The sequence below is a fragment of the Pygoscelis adeliae genome, unplaced genomic scaffold (genome assembly GCF_000699105.1).
Source record: "Pygoscelis adeliae isolate BGI_AS28 unplaced genomic scaffold, ASM69910v1 Scaffold56, whole genome shotgun sequence".
Classification (NCBI taxonomy): domain Eukaryota; kingdom Metazoa; phylum Chordata; class Aves; order Sphenisciformes; family Spheniscidae; genus Pygoscelis; species Pygoscelis adeliae.
In genome coordinates, this window is record NW_008824944.1 from 423,811 (window position 1) to 446,292 (window position 22,482).

General features: G+C 37.2%; 1 protein-coding gene across 1 annotated transcript in view; it reads left to right on the top strand.

Moving 5' to 3' along the window:
• The window catches only part of ABCC4 (ATP-binding cassette, sub-family C (CFTR/MRP), member 4), a 142,558-nt gene that overhangs the window by 43,427 nt on the left and 76,649 nt on the right, over nt 1-22,482 (top strand). The window contains 3 exon segments of the mRNA XM_009325566.1: nt 684-721; nt 1,085-1,185; nt 3,962-4,108. Coding sequence (XP_009323841.1) covers nt 684-721; nt 1,085-1,185; nt 3,962-4,108 — 286 coding nt within the window.

The following is a 22,482-nucleotide window of genomic DNA, read 5'->3' on the forward strand; positions in this document are numbered from 1 at the left end:
TCTTGGCTGTAAAAAATAGTCTATATATTTAGATATGTTACTTCCTTTTTGCTTGTCCTTGAATTTAGTCTCTTGGAAAGATAGCTGAGCAAGATCAAATCTCTTCAGTAGACCACCCAGAACTTTTAAATTCACGTGAACAGAGGTGTATTTTGAGATAAATAACCCTGTCACAATTTTATAGTCACCTCTCGTCACAGAAGGAAGGTGGCAGTAGGAATTTTTCCCTCCCTCTCTTCTCTCATCCTCCTTCAACCCTGTTTCTGGTAATTATCTCCCATAAACACAAATTTCTAGACTGGTAACATCAGAAAGTTTGTTAATCAAAAAGCGTTTTGGAATATCTCTAGTAGCAAATTTAGGAACTGAAAAAATGAGTTCTTTAATGTGCAATTAACATACATTAGGAAGCGCTACTATATTTTGTTTACTTAAGTGTATTGCTTTCCTTTTAGTTTGCTATCATGTAAGGTAATTTAAGGTAACTTCTTTCTTTGTAGAGGGTTCTAATGCACCTTCTAATGTGCTTTGCAAATTGCTGCTGGTCTTGAAAGACTGGATGGCATACTTTCCTGAATATGTGATGTTTTCCCAGAGAACATGAAAGAATAGCAAGGAAGTTTAACTTTCTAATGTTTTTTCATTTTGTAACATGATTCTTGTATTTGCCTCTTTCACTCAAGGTGGCATATGTGCTCCAGGACTGGTGGCTTTCTTACTGGTAGGTTGATGATAATAACTGGTCGGTCATTTCTTCCTTTTCAGCGAAGTGCTGTTTATCTAATAGAAATCAGTGTTGTATAGGTGGAGGTGGTGGTGGAAACCTGTTCTAGGAAACTTCAGAATATGCTTGATCTTTTTCTGATCTCCACTCATTTTGTGTGGGGAAAAAAAAATAAAACTTTATGCTGAAGTGTAGCCTGTGATTGCTTCTACTCATGGTGTGATGCATGATGACAGCAGTACATGGGATCTTTTGAACTAAAGATTTCAACAGAGTTGAATCTAGAAACAGTTAAACACACTCATGAATATTTGCAGAATGTGATTTGATGATCATTATCTTCTGTATGCATTTCCACAGGGCAAATCATCAAGAAAAGTTGAATGTCACAACAAATGGAAATAACAGAGCAAATGAGACTGAACATCTAGACCTTAACTTTTATTTGGGAATTTACGCAGGTAATTATACATGCACGTGTGTGTGTGTTTAAAGAACTATTTATTATCTGACCTATCATAATAAACAGTTTTGAGAGGTGTGAAGCAACACCAATGTGGGGAAATGTGATTTCTAGCAGTAACTGAATAATGTCTTAACAGATTAGGAGCCTGAGTCTTGCTTCCTGACTAAATTAATTGGAATAAATAAAATAAATCTAATAGAAGAAATAGGTTGAATGCAGACTCTTAATTTGCTGTGCCTGGATTTTGGAAAGTAAACTAGGAATTGAGTATTCAAAAAGTCAGTCACTGTAAGGTTGTGGTTATTGTCTATACTAATAGGTCATTGAGCTAAATCTTCAGTCATTATATGGATGGGCAAGAGGGATTAGAAACGGATCTTCATTCTGTGCTGTTCTAAAACTTGGCATGGCTACATTGCTTCTGAAGTGCCATAGCAAAAGAACCAGTTTTTAAAAAGCACCCTAGATGGGTATGCAAAGCAGGACGTTAAAAAACATTTCAATAGGTAGCCGTATGCTGCTGAATATCCAGAAAAGGGCATTGATCCTTGTATTCAGGCATCCAAACATCTTGAAATACTGCTCTGAAATGTAGTAAAAATTGGCATAGAAAAATCATGTGTAGAAATATGCTCTCAGACTCTGCTATTTAGCACTTCTAGTGATGTACAGTTTTGTATGGCATGGTAATTTCTTGATGGAGATGTAAATGATAGGTCTGAGAAAACAGGTGGAATACCAGAAGAATATGCATTGAATGTATTCAGAAACATCTCTCACGGGTGAGAGGATTTTTTTGTTTGAGGTTTTTTCGGGAATCCACGTGATCGAAGTGCTTGACAGAAAACATTGTGCTTGACCTGGGAAGCAACAATTTAGGAGCCAGATAAACTTGGCTCTTATTTTCACTGTGTAATGTCTTATTTCATGAGCTGTTCCAGTGCACTGCACAGTATGATTAAGTGTGGCAAACTTGGCTTTCTCTGACCATATAACCTAAACCACGTTACAGAAAACTTTATCCTTTAAGGCAAATTTTGTTCTAGATAGCAGAACAGCAAAAGTTACCTTTATATGGAAATGTTCAGATGGCTTAGTGAGATATTTGCAGTAGTTGAACAGACAGCATTGACTTACCTACGCAAAATTGTAAGTGAAGTTGAAAAAGTTACAAAAAGATAGTACATTGCATATGAAGTACATAATAATCTAACTCACTTCTTTCTATAACCTCTGAAACTGTATAAAATAATTCAACATTTTTATTTCTGATTCTCAATGTTTGGACAAAGAAAAAAAATCACCATGGTAGTTCCTTTCTAGTCCTTGTTGTTTCTGTGAGACAAAGGTTTAGAAGAGTAAAATTTCTGTTAATGGGAAACCCTGTTGGCCGGAACTGAGGTACCAGTTCTACACCTTTTCTATAAAGTGAGTGTGCAAAGAGTCCTTGTCTCTCTCATACTGAGGTGGGAAGCTTGTAAATGGGGAAAGCAAAAACCTTTTGGCGTGAGACAGACCGGATGAAGGACTTGAAAGTAAATCTCGTTCCTCCCCCTTCTGCCCAGCCATTAGGTCTTTTCAGGTGATTTGTTTGGTGAGGGTCATGCCAGCAGTTTCCAGTGGCTTCCAAACTTGAGTGAAGTTGTACAGAAATGTGTACAATGTGTACACAATGTGTACAAATGTGTACAGCTGCGAGCAGACAAATGAAATAGCGGTACCTTTTCTTGCATCCCGGGAGGATACAGCAGTAAGCCGGATGGAACAACTGATTGACTTAACCACATCATATAATTTAAAACCTCACTCTTTCTCACTGTTACTATATCTGTACCTGAATTGCGTACAGTTTTAACCTGTCCTTAGAATAGGCAGTGTTTTATGTTGATACTTAGGGTCTAACTTAAGGTTGTGTCCTCAAGGCCTGAGCATCTGGGCTTGTGGTGGCTATGCTTAGTTTCTGGAGCAGATCACCTGGAGCCTGGAAGCACTGCCAAATGTACGGTTAGCACCTTCACTGTTCACCTTTATTGACTGGGAATTTGGGCAGCCACACTGAAGATTACACACAACAAACAGAGCAGCAGCACTCTCATCATTCTTTGTTCCCATCTTTTACCCTGTAGCACCCCTGTCTTGTAAGTGGAGATGTGCCCAGAAGAAAGACAAACAGTCTGCAGACCAATTCCCTAGAAGGGCTGTATTTCACATGGCGTAAGGGATGCATCTTATACCGTGTTAAAGAAATACACATAATTTAAATGATTTGATGTGGTTTACAAGGGGAAGAATGGCATGAGTGGTTTGGGCTGATTGAGAATAACTCAAGGTTGTCTCTAAATAGCCATGTATATATTACTTCATTAATACCTGCTGGCAAATGTTGAATCTTCACAGTGACCTCTGCAAGCCACAATTATACACGGCACTGTGAAATGAATTTCTTAGCAGAGCTGTTATGCAGAAGGTTTTAATACAGATTTATTTCATGGGCTAACAGACGTTTCCTACATTTCTATAAAGTACCAATTCTTTCAAACCAAAAAAGAGAAATTGTTTTAAATCAATGATACGATAGTAACTGAAGCTAGTGACAAATATAACGTATCTATGTTCTGCGCTCAGTCTGAGTCCCTAGGCTTAAGTTTGGATTCTTGCTATATACAGAAGTCAACAAAATTTGGTTTTAGTTCAGTTTTATTTTTAAATTCTTTTCCTTGTGATAGATCCATATCTGTATGCATGCTCTGTCCATGTTTTTGTAATTTCAGGTTTAACGGTGGCTACAATACTCTTTGGCATAATAAGAAGTCTTCTGGTGTTTCAAGTTCTTGTTAATTCCGGTCAGACTTTGCACAACAAAATGTTTCAATCCATTTTGAAAGCTCCTGTGTTATTTTTTGACAGAAATCCTATAGGTAAGTTTAATAGTAAAAAAAACCCTTAACATGTACCTCATTGATTATGTTAACTATGCTATTTCTGGGCAATTACGGTTTTATAGTATTTTTGCACATTTGTGGGGTTTTTTTTGTTTCTTAAAATCTTTGAATTTAACAGTGTGGTCTTTTTAAATTTAAAAGTCAGAATGTTGACTGCTTATTGATGGTTGATCTTACTCTCTTCAAATGCAGTCTACAGAAAAATGAATTTCATGTGACTTTGGTGTTGTACATTGACCTGCTAGTTGCATTGCTGTTCTGATTCAGTTACATAGAGGTGTCTTCCATATGCTGAATGTATCTGCATGCATATGTGGGGATGCCTTTCTTGTGCTTTTCTGTGAAAGCTTAACCCCAACAATTATTTGCTCTTTTAAAAAATACTTTTAAGCATGTGTGGTAATTCGCAGTTTTGAGAAACGGTGTAGCTTACTATCCTTCCAGAATGCACAAAAGCGTAAAGCATGCAATTTAAAACTGTAATCCAGATCCTTATGTTCTTCAAAAGAAACGAGAGTGGGGAAGTGGGGTGGTGCTGATTTACTAGCCAGTTTTACACGAGAAATGGAAATCTGATGGTCTTCACTCCCTTGAAGAAAAGGAACATAGGCTTGTTCTCATAGTTCCAGAAGCCATTTGATGATTGTAAGGGTACATAGGAATGGCTTTATTGTTTCAGAGAAATTAGTAATATTTTCAGGAAAAAAAATACTCATGTGGAAAAGACGTTCATGTCCATAATATGATGAATGAAACATGTACAATTTCCCCTTTTAAAAAAAAAAAAAAAAATCTACAACTGCAGAAGTTTAAGGCTGTGTTATGTGGTCTACTTGTACTGTGAGTCTGTGGTAGTGTAAATTCAAGGCCACTGCAAAGGATTAGAAGTGAAGCCATAAGCTCAGGAGACAGGTTAGTGGAGAGCTAGTGAGAGCACATACATCAGAAGAAATCGTAGTACTGTTGTCAGATAGGCAGGGATTTTCCTCTTCTCTCTCTCTTTTTTTTTTTTTTTTTTTTGTGTGTGTGCAGCATATGCAGTAACTGTATTTTTGAGGGAATACATAATTATCTTGTAAGAATGCCCATAAACCTGGCTCATCATAGCAAACGAAGAACTACAGGGTAAACATCAGAGACAGTGTAAAGTAATAAAACAGTTTGCTTTGTAACATACTGTGAAGCTCAAATTAGCAGTGCTTTATAAAAGTGACATTCATAAAACCTGCCTATCGCTGGTATTCACACAGTCGTGACTTACAGATGTGTGTTTCTATTTATCAGCAGATATTTTATAATAGAAGATTAACTTCAGTGTGCATATATTTCTTTCCCTTCATCTTTCTTTTGGTCATGGCAGCATGCAAAGGTACTGCTGTTCTGATCTAAACATCTTTTGAAAAAGGAAAAAAGAAAAGGGAAAAGATAACATGTGAGACCATGCTCTTGTTCAGAACTGCAGCATGTAGCAGTTCTGAAATTCTGTTTTTAACATCTGTGTTTCATTGTCTGATTTACGTGGGTTTTTACTGTGTATTTATCTTTTAGAACTTCAGATGCTATTTTTTTGCATTGGGGTGAGATTTGTTCAAGTGGAAGTCTGTTTTTTTTTTTCCCCTTTCTTTTTTTAATATGCCTTACTATGAAAGTTGTACTAAAAATAAATTGAAATTATTAAAGGCTCCTTTTTCTAGGGATGTGATTGCAATGGCCAAGCCAAACTATTAGTTATCATATCCCATATTAGCAAAGCTGATATTGCAGTGTCAGATCTGTCATTTAAATATCCAGCTGTTCTCAGTATTTGTGTGAGATCTCTAAGACCTTAGCAGAAGCAATTGCTGAACTGACTTTTGCTGTTTTATTTATCCAAAAATAATCGGCAATTAAAAAATGCCACGGCCAGTATTTTGCACACATGGTGATCCATGTTCCAAAGTCAAGGAAGGAAACTTAAATAAATAGACATCCTAAGCTCTTGATAGTTCTTATTGGGAAAACAGACTAATGAGCAGCATCGGGGAATTGACGTTAGGAAATGGAAATACGTGGTGAATCATGACATGTCTGTCAGCTCCCAACAGTGTAGATCCAATCAGTTGTGGTGAATAAATGAGATGACTTATTTCTAAAAAAATTATGCTTTGTGAATCAGTTTAGGCATGAGCCCAAGATTTCTTTTTACGGATTGCATTAGCAATATATAGGGAGGGAAAGGTTGTCAAAGGAATAGTAACGAGCATCTTACCCAGATGATATAAGAATTTGAATGGATTTTTGGAACCTGGATTACATAGCAGAGACAGAAGAGGAATATAAGGACCCCTCTCCTTTCTCCCTTCCCACTCAAAAATATTTCTGTGTACACAGATTTCACCTTTGTGTATTTTGGCATAGATCTAAAATAGTTAGACGTTACTACTTTAAGTATGTTTTGCATCGGAAGAACCTTATTAATAAATGACCGTCTCTTTCATAAGCACTTAACCTAACCCTATTGAGCTGGTAATCCTAAGTGACTAAAGCTTATTGTGTTATCCAGCATTCAGAAAGAATGATCAGATATTTATGACTGAAATTCAAATTTATCAGCAGATATCTATACAGCATCACTTAAACAGCTATAGTGAAAGCTTGATGGGAAGTTAGAGATTAAATGGTTGTATTTTGGGCTTTATTGCATCTGACTTGTCTGCGTTTGTTGACAGAACTTGTTTATTTTTTGGAGTGTAGAATTTGACTCTCTTGAAACTTCCTTTGCTCTTCTATCCATATCCCAGTAAGGGAATTGCATGCATGTCGAAGTATCTGTAAGGAGGAAAATGTAGACGTTTTCTACTTCATAGTGAATGCTTTATATGTTCCTCTTCATGTGTCACTTGCAGGAATGAAGGGGTTGATTTCTGTGCATGTCTAGCACAAGAGGGCAGCATGATCTGTTTTATCCCAGTCTAGCATTACAACAGCTTGTTAGAAGGATAACAAAATTTATCTGTTATGTTTTTAGAGATGATATTTGAGGAGTTAATTTTCAACCTCTCCACTGAGCAATAGTAATGCGGTTCCATTCAGTTATCCTCATTATCTGCAAGTATAATATTTTCTCTTAATCTTTTATACAGCAAGCTTTTCAGCTTCATGTAATGCTGAGTTCAGGAACTTTGTTGGCTTTGTAATTAGTGGCCAAAAGTCAGATAACCCTATAGAGTCTGATGCTTTGGGCCCGTCAAGGACACCTTCTTCAGCCATTATTCCTTTTAATTTCTTTTTCAAGATGTTTGTAACATTTCAAAACAAATTTGATAGAAAACTAGGTAAAAGGGACCAGGACTTCAGCAGCAAAGACTTGAATTGGGAGTTCCCTCTTTTGAAATTAGTTTCTTATTGATAGTTTAGGAGAACCTAGTTTTGACAAGCTTCAGGATTTGATTCAAGATTACTTGCTTATCTTGTAAATGAATTGTTCTTTTCTGGGATTTGGGGACAGAGATTTCTTTAGAGAAGGGATGCTAATGTGTGACTGCATCACTTTCAGTAATGGTAGTTTTAGTGGAGATTGTGTGTAATTTTGAATTGCATTGGGTTTAGGAAACTGAAACCTGCTGCTGTTGTGCTGATGGATGCTGTAAGAATGAGTGAATGATATGCATGAATTTGTTCAGATAAAGTAGGAATCTCTTCCCCCTCCAGAGATCTGTCTAAAATTCAAATTGAACCAGAACCACTGCAGAAATACATATGAAAATCTAGCTCTCTTCCCTTTTTTTTTTTAAATTGTATCTCTCCAAACTCTTGGATCTGACAGCTCATAGAAGGACGAGAAGTATTTTGGCAAACATTACAGCATTTCTGGCCTTCCTAGAAATAGAAAGCAGTGAATTGTGTGATTGTTGTCCTCTACCTGTTAAATTAGCAGATCCCCCCCCCCCAAATACTTTGTGGAAACTGTAAATAAACATTGATCCCTTTGGGTGCTTATCCAGACTTTGAGGTTTGATCAGGTTATAAAGAGAAATATTCTCCTGTCTTGGCAGCCAGGAATGACACGCCAAACTGATAGCCAATAGCAGCATATAAAAGCAAACTCCAAATATTAAAAGATAAAAATGTGAAAGAAAGCTGTTATGATGAAGAGTTTGTTTTTCTTTAAGGCATAAGGATTTTAATTATGGTGTTCATAAATCAAGTGTTGAAACACCTATAATTTGACAGAGAAAGTTTCTTACAGGATTAAAAGCATGTTCATCAATGCATAAGTGCCTATCTGCATTTTATCTGACAGAAGCGTCAAATGGGCAATGTTGTTAAAAGTATTTAAACCATATAATATCTGCAACAAAAATGATATTTCAGCAGTCTGAAAATTACAATGCTGATAATGAGGTTGTTAAATTATACTCTATCAGTTGGATAGTGAAACTGCTCTAGTTAGTGTACATTAATGTATGCTTGTTCACACAAGTGATTCTGCTGAACAAGTAGCATGTTTAAACAAGAAATACTGGTCTTAAACCCTGTGATTTACAGTAGGTGGTGTTTTGGCATATCATGCAGTTAACAAGGCAAAGCTTCATGTTAAAATATTTCGTTTGTAGTCTCATTCATCACTGATATAAATATTCAGTAGTGATGCCAGAAAACGTATTGTATTCCTATTTGACTCAATGAGTCAATTGCTTTCTTTTTTTCGGAAACAAGATCTGTGCTATCTTTCTGATACAGTTTTCAGATATTTCCTTGTGGTCAAGATGAATTCTGCGGGATTGTGAAAAACTATACCAGCTCTTTTGACAGCTTTCATGTTCTCTTAAGCTAATACAAAAACATACGTTGTCCTTAAAGCAGTAGAGGCTTTGTTTTTTACTCTCTGTGCAAGCTCTAAAGCACGTTCACGTGTGCGCAGGTTTGTTAGTTTATGTTGAAAAGAAGTCCCTATAGGACAGCCTTTTGTTGTAAAATAAAAACACAGATTCTCTCTTCAGTGTTGGTAATCACTTGCATTTGTTGCTGTTAAGATGGCAACACAATAGGTTCCATCAATCATCGAGATCCTTAACAACCGCACAACGTTGTAAATATTATGTTTGGGTGTTTGAGTGGAACAGGTCGTCACTGAAGTAGGTGTGGTAATTAAAACCTGTTAGGTTGCTACATGTGTTTAAAAAAAAAAAAAACTTTAATGTTTTTTCATATAACAATGGTGATATGTACTTTAAACCTTATCAGGGCGTGATTATTAAATGATACTTTGTGGGAGTTGCTCATTTACTGTTAGTATTATCATGGCTTTTGTTAAGAGTTTAAATAGTCTTATGCTTCCATGTGTTTTATCGCTATTATGATTCTGTCAGGAACCTTATAAAGTTGATTGCTATAGGAGTAGTTTTTAAAGTTAGTAAATAGTACTCTGGAGTTATGTTTACATTTACTATTAGCATAACTCAATTCAACTCTCTCCTATTTTTCTCTGCAATAATAATTGAATGAAACTTGGCCATAAACTGATGAGACAAGCCCATTACATTTTCAGTTCACTGAGTCAGTGCTCACCCCATTTACGCTTAATACAGGAGATAAAATTAAAAGGTTTATGGAAAAGCTGTTTGTAGGAGGGGATGGGACATTATTTGATAGGGAAATAGCATGAAGCTTGTACTGACAACCACTTCCAAGTGCAGTCTCCTGCTTTCCTGGCACAAGATTTCACGTCCCTTCACAGAGATTTTCTATCTTCTTCACATTAAGATCCCCTGGTGGGGAAAACGGCCTGCTGCGAAACTCATTTCTGACCATATGCTGACCTGCCCAGATACTGCACAGTCTATTTTTTTCATTTGCTAAAGCAACCACGGAGAGAGCTGCTGTCACCCCACCTCAGCCGAGCAAAAAGGAGGCATGGAGGAGTCGACCAAGACAGAGAAACCTAATTAAAAGTCTTGACTTCAGAAGACAAGCCATTCAGAGACACATCTTTCCCGCAGGTGTAGCAGGAAAGGAAAAATGGAGTTATGTTTTAGTCTCGCATAGATGGCAGACTATTTGACGAGATTTGTGGCAAGGAGGAAGGAAATGTTGGTTGGAGACACTTGAAAACAGAGGGAGAGACTGCAATAATATCGATGGAAAAACTGCAAGGGGCTTAAAAGAGAGCTTAGCTGAGGTGATGTGGCTGCCAATAAGCTTTTGGAGATAATCTGAAGAATGAAGGGGGTCTTGGTTTTGATAATAACTAGTTTAAATATATACCTTTTTTTGCTATTTTTAATCTGCCTAAAATTGTTGGATGCTGCAGTGACTGTTGTGGATAGTGGGATTGGAGGCGCCGCACAGATAGGACCTCTTCTCTTGCTGTTCATGGACGCCTGTTCTGGGTGGGAAATGAGCATTTTGAGAGGTGGGGAAAAATTTATTAAAAACCTACTTTTATTCCACCTTGGAACAAGGCAGAATCATTTCCAAAAAAATTATTTTGGGGAAGAGCAGGGCTCGGATAACAAATAGCCAGGTGGTGAGAGCATGTATGTGGAACGTGGGGAAGGCAGCCCAGATCTCCTCCCTCTCTGGTTTAATATGGGCCTTGAACACATGGCTCCTCCATCCCAGGTGAAAGCCCTACACGTCAGGCTCTTGGCTTTTCTGGGCTCTTTCCCATGCCATAACCTTTCATTGCTGTCTTATGGACACACAGACCTGTTTAGACCACTGTGGTGTTTGCAGAAAAAACAGCCCATTTTTATTTATTTATTTTTTTAATCTGAATAGCTGTAAATTAAAAGAAAACAAAGACTATCACAGTGCAAACTCATTTCATTAGCACTGTTCTGCTTTATACTGCACAGAAATCTTTCTCCCAGATGATCCTAGGTAATCTGCACTGCAGCATCTGGGTGAATTAATTAGTCTTTTTTTTTTTCAGATTGCCAGCATCTTGCAGATTATGCAACAAGTGAAGATTAGTTTGTGCCTGTGGTGATCTTCGAGAGTGTTTGGAAACAAAAGGCACTTTTTGATCCAAAATTAAAATTTTAGTGTAGAAAAGAATGGATGTTGTATATGAATCTGCCTGTTCTGGCAATCCAGAATAAAAACCAAAGGATAGAAATCAACAGTTAGGGAAGTGGAGGTATTGAATCGAGCTCAACTTTAGTGTGCTGTTCAGTTTAAAAAATACAAACTTGATAGAATTAATTACTAAGCTATTTGCGAATAGTACAAGAGAACAGTACTTGCTTGCTTCCACCCTGTCTTCCCCAGGTGTTCTTTTTTTCCATCAGAATGAGTAGGTACTTTGTCAGAGGCTTTTTGTTATGCATTCGGGTGAATACATGTGCCGGATCTCCTTCAGGTTTTGATTTCTGATGTCATTTTACACAACATAATGTTCTATTTGCAGGAGGCAGCATTATGACAAGCCATATATGTTGACAACTACCAGTCTTAAGAGAGCTTTACAAAGTGTTTTAAAGTAGCATCAAGCATATGAAGACCATTTTTGTTTGTTTGTTTTATTATTTACTGCACAATAGTCCTGTAATTAGAATAGTAGTATGTAATGGCCATTAATTATTGCTTGTGGCAATACCAACCTTGAGGTAGGTAGCTTGAAACTGGAAACTGCAGGTTCATGGAGGTTTGTTTTAGTGTTCATTTAAATTTGGGCTCTTGTTGAACGTTTTCCTAGGTGGTTCTCATTTGCATGTTTTGTTGCCTTAGCTTTTGATTTCGGCTTGGGCAGAATATTTAGTTGTGGTGGTCCCTAATGAGAGGTTGTGGAGTGAGGAAATTTCTGAAACATCTGGAGAAGCTGAGACTGCTTTAGCTGTTAGTCGCCTAATGCTGGATAGGAAATTGTCTTCACAGAGCTAGCATGCAAAGCAAGCTGACTGGTATATGGGAGAAAGGTGTCAAAGTCTTCATTCTGAACTGTTTGGTTCAGAGTAGAAGTGCGTTGTATACTAAGCAGGTGGTTTTGTTTTCATGTTGGACTTTTCACTGTTATAGAAGTCATGAATGACTAGTGACCTGCTTGTCTTCTAGTAGCAGCATCCCCTCATACTTCCTCAATTGCCAGTTAAAAAAAGAATATAGAGGTCACTAATACTTCTCAAACTTGAGCTTTTATCATGTGCTACTTTGCAACGTTTATGACATTCATAAACTCAAAAGAAGTTTCAAGTTAAACTTCTCATAAGTTCATGGTTTTTCTGTCCACCGGCATGGTTCTTGTCAGTTTTTACCCACTGTGTACCTGAATTTATCCTCCGCTTTCTGTGTCTGGGAATGCTACTCCTCCATCTCTCCCAACCCCTTTACACTGTCTTCTGCCCTCTTTCAAGCATAAATCTTCACTAGCCTGTGTTAGTGTTGGGGCACCGAGCGCAGAATAATCTGAAGGTGCATGGAAAACTGAGAAGGTGAAGATTTGGAACATGGACGTTGTTGCTGGCAATTACAAGGTATAGTGGATGGAGGATAGATAGCCTAACTCTTCCTCAGTTTTCTTTTTATCAGATGTGATGAGATTTCTCTGTGTGTGGTAAACCTGTTTTTTCTCAATGAAGTTACTGTCTGTTGAATATGCAAATGATGCAATGCAGAATATTGCTAATTTGTGCGTAGGCAAGAAAAAAACCCTCTGCTTTGTGGTAAGCTTCTCTTCATTGGGAATACATATTCCTTTGTCCCTGCATGTATTCATTTCTCAGCATAATTTCATGTTCATCAGTTTGAATGTTCACAACCCAAAATAGATACAGTTCAGTCTAAATTTTCAGACAGAGTTCCTACATCTGTTTTTAAGATGTCCTAAGTAATTTCTCATACAGGAATACTGCTCCTGCCCCGTCCTTTCTAGGACATGCCCAGAGGACAGTAAGTGATTAGATGCTGGGTGCATTTGTTCAGTGTTGGGTTTTTTCCCTCTCTCCTTTTTAATATGAACATTTAAAGTTGTAAATAAACTGTACACTATCTCATTCATCTCTTCTTCCAGTGCACTTATTTTATGTTTATAATCTGTCATGCTGGTCTTCAGAGAGAAGGTGGTGAGTGTCTGTCTTCACTTAGAGATTGGGTTTAGAATGTTTTTTGTATGCAGTGATCTTCTCATTACATGGGATAATTAACAGTTTCAGAAGTACTGTTGCTGTCTATCACTCGTGTTTGCTTTCTCTTCCCTCACTGAAATAGGGGAATATATCCTTAATGCTGGGCAACTTAATGAAGAACCTTCTATTTTTGTTATGACCTGTACCCATGAGTAAATCTGTGCATCGCCTAATGAGATAGGAGCCTAACTTTCAGTTTACAGAAGGAGAAACTAAAAGCAAACTGAAGTGCTGGGGTTCCTATGCCTGTTCAGACCAAATTTGCTGTATGGCGCTTACTTAAGTTATTGTTAAGTATAAAGTACAAATGGCATCTTTGTTATGGTAAGATTATCCTTTTGGTAATAGAGGTTAAGGGTTCAGTGAGTAAAATATACAATTTTCTGGTATAAAATAATAGAACTTCTTCAAAACCATGATTATTTCTATTTTCTAGCCATTTAGGATTCCAATTTGAAGAGTATGTATAATGAGGAATGACCAGGCAAAGAAGGGTATTCACAAAAGTTAACATTAGCCTAGGTTTACCAGGTATGTGATAGAGAGGCAGGCTCTTCCAGGGCATTATTGAGAGCACCAATACTAGGCTTTTGCTCTAAATCTCACTGGAGAAGAGCTGTCTTTCCTACCCACTACAGTGGGGGGGTTCAGGGTACCTAGCTGTCTGTGTGCTTAAGGATGGGTATCTTAAAATCTTCAGTATTCTGAATTTACCACTAAATTTAAGAGAAAGGAATGAACCATAATTTTAATATTTATTTTTATCTAGGTACACACACATATATTAAAAAAAATATTAAAAATACATATATATATATATATAAAAAACCCCACATACGCTTTGCCTGATGTTAGTATAATGCTTCTTTCCTTTCTCCCTTCCTTCATTCCCCATTCTCCTCTTAGAAGAACAATTCTCCCTCCCCCTCAGTCTCAACAACCGGCCAAAAGTAAACAATTACTGTTAGCCTTCCAGAATATTTCTGGTATTTCCTGACTAAAAAATGGTAAAATGGTTTAAAGAAGAGTTGGTAGTAGTTAACTTTAGTCAGCTAATGTTCCCTTACCATTGGAGGAAAAAAAAAATTGATGCTCATTTAGGACAAAAGATATCCGCAGAAACCTCTGCAAATTGAAAGCACCAGAACTGTGAAATATAGATAATTTTAGCTTTAGAAGTGTCCTCTTTTTTTCTATTGAACTAACAATATAGAGAGAACATTTTTTCCCAATATTTTCAACAGAAAACTAGTTACACTAGACTTGTTCTAATATTAAGAAATCTTATCTAAGGAGCGCTTTCAAAATAAGGCCAAATTTGAGAGAAGAAAGTGCCTTGAGGTTTTTATAAAGCTGACAAGTTTTAATATTCCAAATATGTAGTGACAATGATCTTTTTTCATAATTAAGCTATGAGTATGGTTTAATGTTGAATTCAAAGTCATTCACTAAATGCTGCTCATATTTAAACCCCCAAAAATCCCCAACAGAAAAAACAATCCAAACATACTTTTTTTTTTAAATTGAGATAAGAAAAAACAAACTCTGCTGCACCTCAATTTAATAACCAGTGTTGCTCAGCTACTACCGAAGGCTTAAGGAACAGTGTTTAGAAGTGATTGTTCAGAAATAAGTGTTTCTCAAAGATTATGGGGGCTTATACAGATGATTTTGTTCACCTGCTGAGTGTTCGAGAGTAGAAATGTCCAATCTGACACTTTCCAGAAGTATTTGTTTGCTTAAAAAATAGAAACATTCCTGTGGAAAAATAGGATTTCGTTAACTGTTTTCCCATCTTAGCCACGCAATAAAGCAATATTATTATGTACTTTTAATAGAGACATGAACATTTTGTGGAGTGCAAAATCCCAAGTTTCTGAAATGATCTGAGATGTTTTCAGCTTAAAATGTAGTGCTGTGAGCACTGCTTAATTTGTTAATACCTTTGCGCTCTGCTTCTGTTGTTTGTACTTCTCATGAGATGCAAAATGTTCAAATGCTTATTGACTCCTTTTTATTAATTGTAAAGTAGGCATGGAGGTGTTTTGAATAGAAATCTTGTGTATTTTTCAATTAAGTGGGCAGAAGAAGAACCAAGTTAGTATTATGGTTCTTGGAAAAACAGAAGAATATATTCATTCTTTGACTCCATGAGGAAGAGATGCAAGAATATTATCCCAGCTAGTGACCTCCAGCACTAGAATAAAATAGAATTTGCAAACTTCTTTGGGTTGTATCTGAATTAGTACAAAGTAAATGTGATGGCTTTCAGCATGGAAGAAAAAGGCTTAGAAGGCCCTTCGCATCCCTTAAATTTGGTGTACAGCAGTGATTCGTACTTGTCTTTCAGCTCATCTTTAAAGGGATGGTGGCTCTTCATAATGGAGCTTGACCAGCAGGATAGACAACGTATGCTGTTGGTGTAAGAGGAAGCGTGATGGGTATAACGCTTGCTCCCTAGATCAAATTTGCCTCTTGCTATATGCCTTTCTGCTGTAATACCAAAGCAATTCAGAGAGGAAACAGAGGAAGGAAGGCAGTTATTCTAATTAGTGAATTCTAGACTATCCTCAAAGGCTCTGATACTTCGATCTAATTCAGTCTTCTGATTTTCTGTTGATTCTTCCAAATGCTTCAGACTTACTCAGACAAAAGCCTCTTTTCTTCACAATTGTCAAATTTCATTGAATCTCAAGTCTTGATGATAGAGTTTAATTGTCAGCAAAATAAGTCTTGGTTTCTGTAAATTGTTTGATCCTCAATTGGTTTAGAAGTGACAATATACTTTCTTTTACAGGGTTTAGACATTGTTTCCATGTGGCATATGGAGCAAAGTTGGACCAACTAAAGAAATTATTTCAATTGTTTTCTGTCAGGAAGGCTTAGACAAAGAGCTTAGTCTCAGATCCTTTAAAGTTCAAGCATCTGCCACTAGGGGCAAAAATTATTTTCCTGTAGGCATTCATCTTTTATTGTAGATTTACTGTGCTGCTTCACTTGGTTGATAATCTAATTTAAACCTCAGAGATGAGTCATACCTCCTCAATGGGATTCACAGCTAGTATAAATTCTCTGATGTCAGAACCTTTCAGTTCTTCCAGGATCTCTTTTCTGAACATAATGGTCCTTTGGGTGTCTGAATGCACTGAGGAGGAAAGAATGTGACCCATGCAAGCGGTAACACTTTAGTGATATTGTTTTACAATATACCTCAGGTTTTGTTTTCAATATTAATTTGGGTTTCTAGTTCAGGTAATTTGTGATGTCTTGACTTAATTTAGGTCCTAATCATGCCAAGTGGTCCATTGTGGACAGACTTCTGCAGGTATGAGGGTGGTACCCTGCTGAAGTAAGGAACCTTCTGGAAGTTGGAATAGACCTCACCACGTGGATCATGTGCTGTACTAGAGACTTCTGTTTCATAGGGCCAGCATTTTCTATACCAACTGTGATACGACAGTTTTCTAGAAAAACACTGGATTATGAAAGGGTACAAAACCTTGATGTCAAGAGACATTTCAGTCTCCTTTCTTTGGAAAAACAAAACAAACAAACAAACAAACAAAACCCCAATTGTCCAGAAGGTCCTAAAAGGTTTTAGAGTGATCTAAACACTTAAACTTGTTCATGACCTCTTCCTGAAAGCATGACCACTGTATAGTTGACCACTAAGAACTTTAGCAGTTGAACGTTCATATTTGGAATGTGAATTGCTATTCAGTCAAGGACATTCAGAAAGTTAAGAGGCATTGTAAATACCATTCAGCTGTGATGAAAAGTTCATTGGATGCTTTTCATATGCATTCTAAAGTTAAGCTACATTTTGAAAATCATCAGAGCCAACATTTGTTCTCTAAATATTATAATTAAATATCTACAATGCTGTTGTTACTAATTAATACTCTGTAATACTAATAGTGGTTGGGTTATTGACACAATTCTGCCTTCTGTGTTTTTTTTTTTAAGGTTATACTTTCGTTTCGTGTGTTTTAATGGTATATCCACAAATTGATCCAGAATCAAGTTCTGTGCTCATGCTGTTTTGTGAAGAGGGAAGGAAAAACACAAGATATTTTTCTGTCATTTAATTTCATTATTATATGTGTATTTTTCCATTTGAATGCTGCCTTATCAGAGATTTGGTTAATGCCTTTTTTTAACGCAGAATAATGGCAAAGCAGTTGTTTTAAAACAGCCTTTCCCAAAATGTCTGGGATCAGATTATGGTCAGTGATTATTTGCAAAATTTGTACTGTTAATTCCAAGATATAACTTGTGCTTTAGATGATTTTATAGTGGTTTTAGAGGAGAGGATTTTAGTGTTTTATATATTGGATATGGATACCTGAAAGATAGGTGTTTTTGTCATAGTCTTTGCATTGCTCCTCTAGTTATGCAGTTCCTTGCAGTCCTGGAACTTCTTTCATCCTAATGTGTCTGATACAGTTTCAGCAGAGAAGCTGCTGGTTAAATAAACAAAAACAAAAAAAAAAAATTGTGGTGAAAATGGATGTCCGAGAAACAAAATGGATGCATAAATAAGTGAACTGTTAAGACTCAAAGACAGACATGTTTATTTTGAAGGAAGAAAGAAAACTTTTACTGATAATTCCTCTACCTAAAATTTTAATTGGTCTTGTGAAATCTTAAGACCCCGTGTGAATGAAATTAAGCGAACTAATTAGAATATACTCTAAAGACTAACTTGAGACACAACTGGCTGTTGCCCCTGCAGTTCTGTAGTTAGCAGAGTGAAATATGCTCCTGTAAGAGCAGTTTAAAGCAAGAATTAACTAAAATCCTCTGAATTGTTCTCTAAAGGCATCTCTCTCAATAGATAGCGAGTCTTGCCTCATCTAAGTATAACCTTGTGAATAGTCTGTGTGTATCAAATGCTTATGGTTATGCAGTGTGTCCTGGATGCACTTTGCCATCTCCCTTCAGGTGACAGTGGCCTTTTGGGAGAACGATTTCAGAACTTGCTATAAGGATTTCCCATGTTTTTCAGTGTAAAACACCCTTCCTGTTGCCTTTACAGGTCATGTGTAGTTATTGTAGTTCCCCTATCTGGCTCTTTTTGTCACTCTGCGTTTCCAAAACATTAATTTAGGCACTCTTCTAGTTTAAGTGTTGCAGCCACCTTCTGTTCACCTTCTGTTCTCACTTGGTTTGTCCCAAACTCTTCCATGCTTCCTTAGCCTATGCCTCACCGTGTCAGGCTTCATGCCTTGGTTGTGCGTGGGATGACATTCTCTCCTCTTTTTAAAGTGTGCTTATTTGTATCCAGAACTTGTGCCATTCCATGGTGAAGGGAAGTGGAAGAAGCAATGTTGAAGGAAGAGGGAGGAGAGGAAACGGGGAGCGGATATGCAGTGAATGAAGCAGGGGGTGAAGGAGAGGGCACGTGCAAGCAGCCAGTCTGCACAGGGCAAAAATTCAAGTCAATATGTACAAAGCTCTTTCGATATCCAAACATCCCAAGTTCTGCAACTTCTGTGACTGTTACTACCAGCTAGTCTTTTGACAGTTCTGTCTTGCAGCTCCTCCCCAGGGCCAGATGGAGAGAAGGCTTTTTCTTGATTTTATGGCGCTGGTGTACTTTGAGGGGGTCTAACAGGACACTAGAAAGGAGCGTGGCTTCATTTGAGCCTTAGCCCTATTCCCATGCAAAGCTTTTACTATTTCTGCACCTGGTGACTGGAGCTGTTGGCACATTCCTGTGTTTTTTCCTCCCTCCATCATTGTTTTGCCTGCTTATCTTTCATGCTTACATCTTTGTAACTTCCTGCTCTCTGTGCAGGAAAGTTCATCCACAAGCTGGCTCTTCATCTTAAAATCATCTCTCAAGATACACCAGTATCATTGTAACCGCAGTATAACTATACACTGACAGTAGTTAAACATATGGGTGGAGAAACTCATTAATTCCCTGACCCCTTTGTTTTCCTGTACTTAAAAAAAAAAAAAGGCACACATCTTGTCCTGTAACTTTCTGTTCCAGCTTACTGCTACATCTTCCCTTTGCTCGTTGTTCCTTTTATAGTCAATGGTGTTGGTTTCTCTTAACTGACAGAACAAACTCTTCAGGGCAGGGCATGCTGCTGGCTACGTGATGGTCCAGCGTGCATCCTAGTGAGGCTCTGCCTCCCACTTCAGATGTATTAATCCTCTTTTGGGTGTTTCTGTCATGCAAATAACAAATGGCAGTGTTCTCAGGAGTCCCTTGTTGCAGGCGGCACTCTTCTATTTTTGCCTATTTATTTATTTAGGAGTTCATAGTGCCGGACAGCTATAAATCAGAGCTTCACAGTGAAGTGTGTCTTTGAATTGAACAAAGACAAAATAGATTGTAAATTGTATTCACTTTTGCTTGAATGACTGTTCAGTGAAGCCATTTTTTTCTCCTTGATGTGTGTGAACTTTTTTCTCTGTTTATAGAAGAGTGAAGAAATGTTGCTGTTAACATATTTATGTTTATCATTCTAAGTTTCTTATTATTTAAAAGCCGTGAAAAAATAGAAAATTATAGGGCTATGTTAGATTTTTCTTTCATTTTAAGCAATGTATATGTAAGCAAATGTTTTTAAAATAATTTAACCTCTAGCATTCAGCTGTCAAAAAAATCTAGGGGGATGAACTTAAGGTATATTTCTACATTTGAGAGCATTTGAGGTTCTTTGGTTTTGATTTATACACTACTAGTGTTTTAGTATGGTCAGCAGCTACATACTCGTTTGCAGCCACTTACTCCGAGTATGGGTTTTTTTTTTTTGTTTTTGAGGTGAAGCTTTCTAATAGCTGCCCAGTAGAGGGGGTACAGTAAAGTCACATGCAGTGCAATAGAACTTTTCATAATGCTTAGCATTTAATCATTTAATTACTAAAATTTCTTTTTTTTTTAATGTAATGAATATAATATACAGAAGAGGTCATATTTTGGTTTTTTTCTTATTTGAATGTATATTATACCCCACATTTCCATTTCAGTGTTGTTAATTATAGTTTAGGCTGTAAAGAAGTTTACGTTACAGTGATTTTTTTTCCCCAGAAGCTGACGGTCCAAAGAAATGCATTGTCAGACTATATCTAGATTCCTTTGGACACCACTCCTTGCTTGAAGAAAACGCTTGGGATGTGGTTGCCTTCAGCCTTTCTGAGACAAAAGATTTTTGGTTGTTTCTCAGGCAAGATTTGCAGGTGGAATTTGGTGCCAATCACAAAACCGAAGAGGAGGTGAAGTCATCCCTCCTTATACCCTACAGCCCGCTCTGCAGGAAAGAATCCATTCTGTGCCCTAAATTAGGCCAAAAAAAAGGGGATTTGAATCCAGCTGTAGTCCCTCCCATGCTGATTGCCATAGCCTTCAGGCACACACTCATTTGCCTTCTTGGGTGCCATACTTACTTGCTGATTCATCCAAAGGGAGAGCAGCTTCAAGAGCAGACACTGAAGGAGGCCTACCACAGAATTGCCTCTAGTAGAGCAATTAACACGCTCGCTGGAGGGGCGGGCGACCCACATTCAGTGCATGCTCCGTGACCGGTAAAAATAACACATTCCCTTGTGTCTCTGCCCAGCCTTCATCTCTCACATAAGTGTCCTGAGCCCTGGGCTTGGCTGTACCTTTATAAACAGGATGACAGGTTTCCCAATATCTTCTTCCTTTGTGGTTTTGTGAATGTTACCTAAGTTGTGGATCTGCTTGTTTCCACATTTTCTGTGGCTTTGCTCTAACGTGGTTTAAAATGTCCTAAATCGAAGCAAAATTTTTAATTTCATGGTGGGGTGTGTCTGTGTGTCAGCAAATTTTCCAAGCAAATGCTTTGATTATTTGCACAGCAAACTAAAAGAGGCACAGTTCTAATTTTCTGGCAGTTATACTAGAGTTTCTCTCGAGTTCAATAGTAATGACATTTCATGTGAGACAGGAAAAAAAACCCACTGAAAATTACGCAGTGTCATCCGTTGTGAATTCTGGATAGCCAAACACGTGTTGTTGCAGTGGCTTTTTTGTAGTATGAGTAGTTAAAAAGGAAAAGGTATTGCAGGAATCATTACGTGGGTACATAATGAATGACTGTTAGAGAGAATCTCTCCTTTTCAAACAATTCACATTTTCCAGAAGAGGACAGAAAGAAAAAGAAACTGAAGCTAAAGAAAAATTAATGATCGAACCAAAGGAACATGCCAAGCAGAAGACGAAGGTTTACAAAGTCAGATGAAGACGTGAAATGCCTCTGCTCTTTGAGCTGCCCAAAGGCTTTATCCTCAAAATGGATGGGCTAGGTAGCCAGAAGTCTTGGCATGGCTTTCACAGCAGCAGTCTGTATAGAATTCCCTTCCATGGTTTCAAAAAAGGAAGAAAAGGGATTGACTATGTCAGAATCATTCTCTTCAGCGTGTGGGAGGGGATCTGAATATGTATGATTGGTAAAATGCAGGATAATATTTGTTTTCTGAATGATAACTGTACCAGCCAGATAGCAGTTTCAGCTGAAGATTTCAGGAGGCAAAAGCTTTATATTCAGTAATGTCCTGCTTGGTTATTGTCATCTTAGACTGGAGTGATGATTGAGCACTTCTAACTTCAACACCAAAAAAAAAAAGGGGGGAAGAAAAACATTAAAAAGAAGCAAATTAAGATTCTTATTCAGTGAATTATCTTTAGGAGATGGAATGGTAAGAAAATCAACAAATATGAGCGGATTTGCAAGAGCTATGTAAGATCCCCCCCCCAATATTTTCTGAAATACAGTATTTAAAGCCTATTCTGAATCTAGTCTTGATAGTATAAATAGCACAGGAAAACTCCTTTTTGTTGGAAAAACCTTACCAGAAAGGTGACATATACTTCCATTTTTGTTTTAATCCTTGTATTGATGTATATTTATATATAACCGCCAAACCTGAAAGTAGCTCTAAAAGCTGTTTTTCTCCTCTCATGTAAAAATTCCAGCAACAGAATACTCTTCAGATGTTTCAGTCCATCCTGATTTATAGTGTTAAGTTTAATTAATTGTAAGCCCCCCCCTCCAGCAAAACAACACTTGGGACATATTTTCAATCCAAATTGGATTTATAGCAGAAAGGAGAACTAGACTACACAAATCCTCTTTCAGAAGTGGGTGTGTTTGTGGTTAAATAGTTTAGCAAATAATTAAATTCATAATCTTGCTAGTAAAAAGCCAATATAGGACTATATTTTGTATATACTATTCCAGGTTTCTATTATAGTGATGCTTT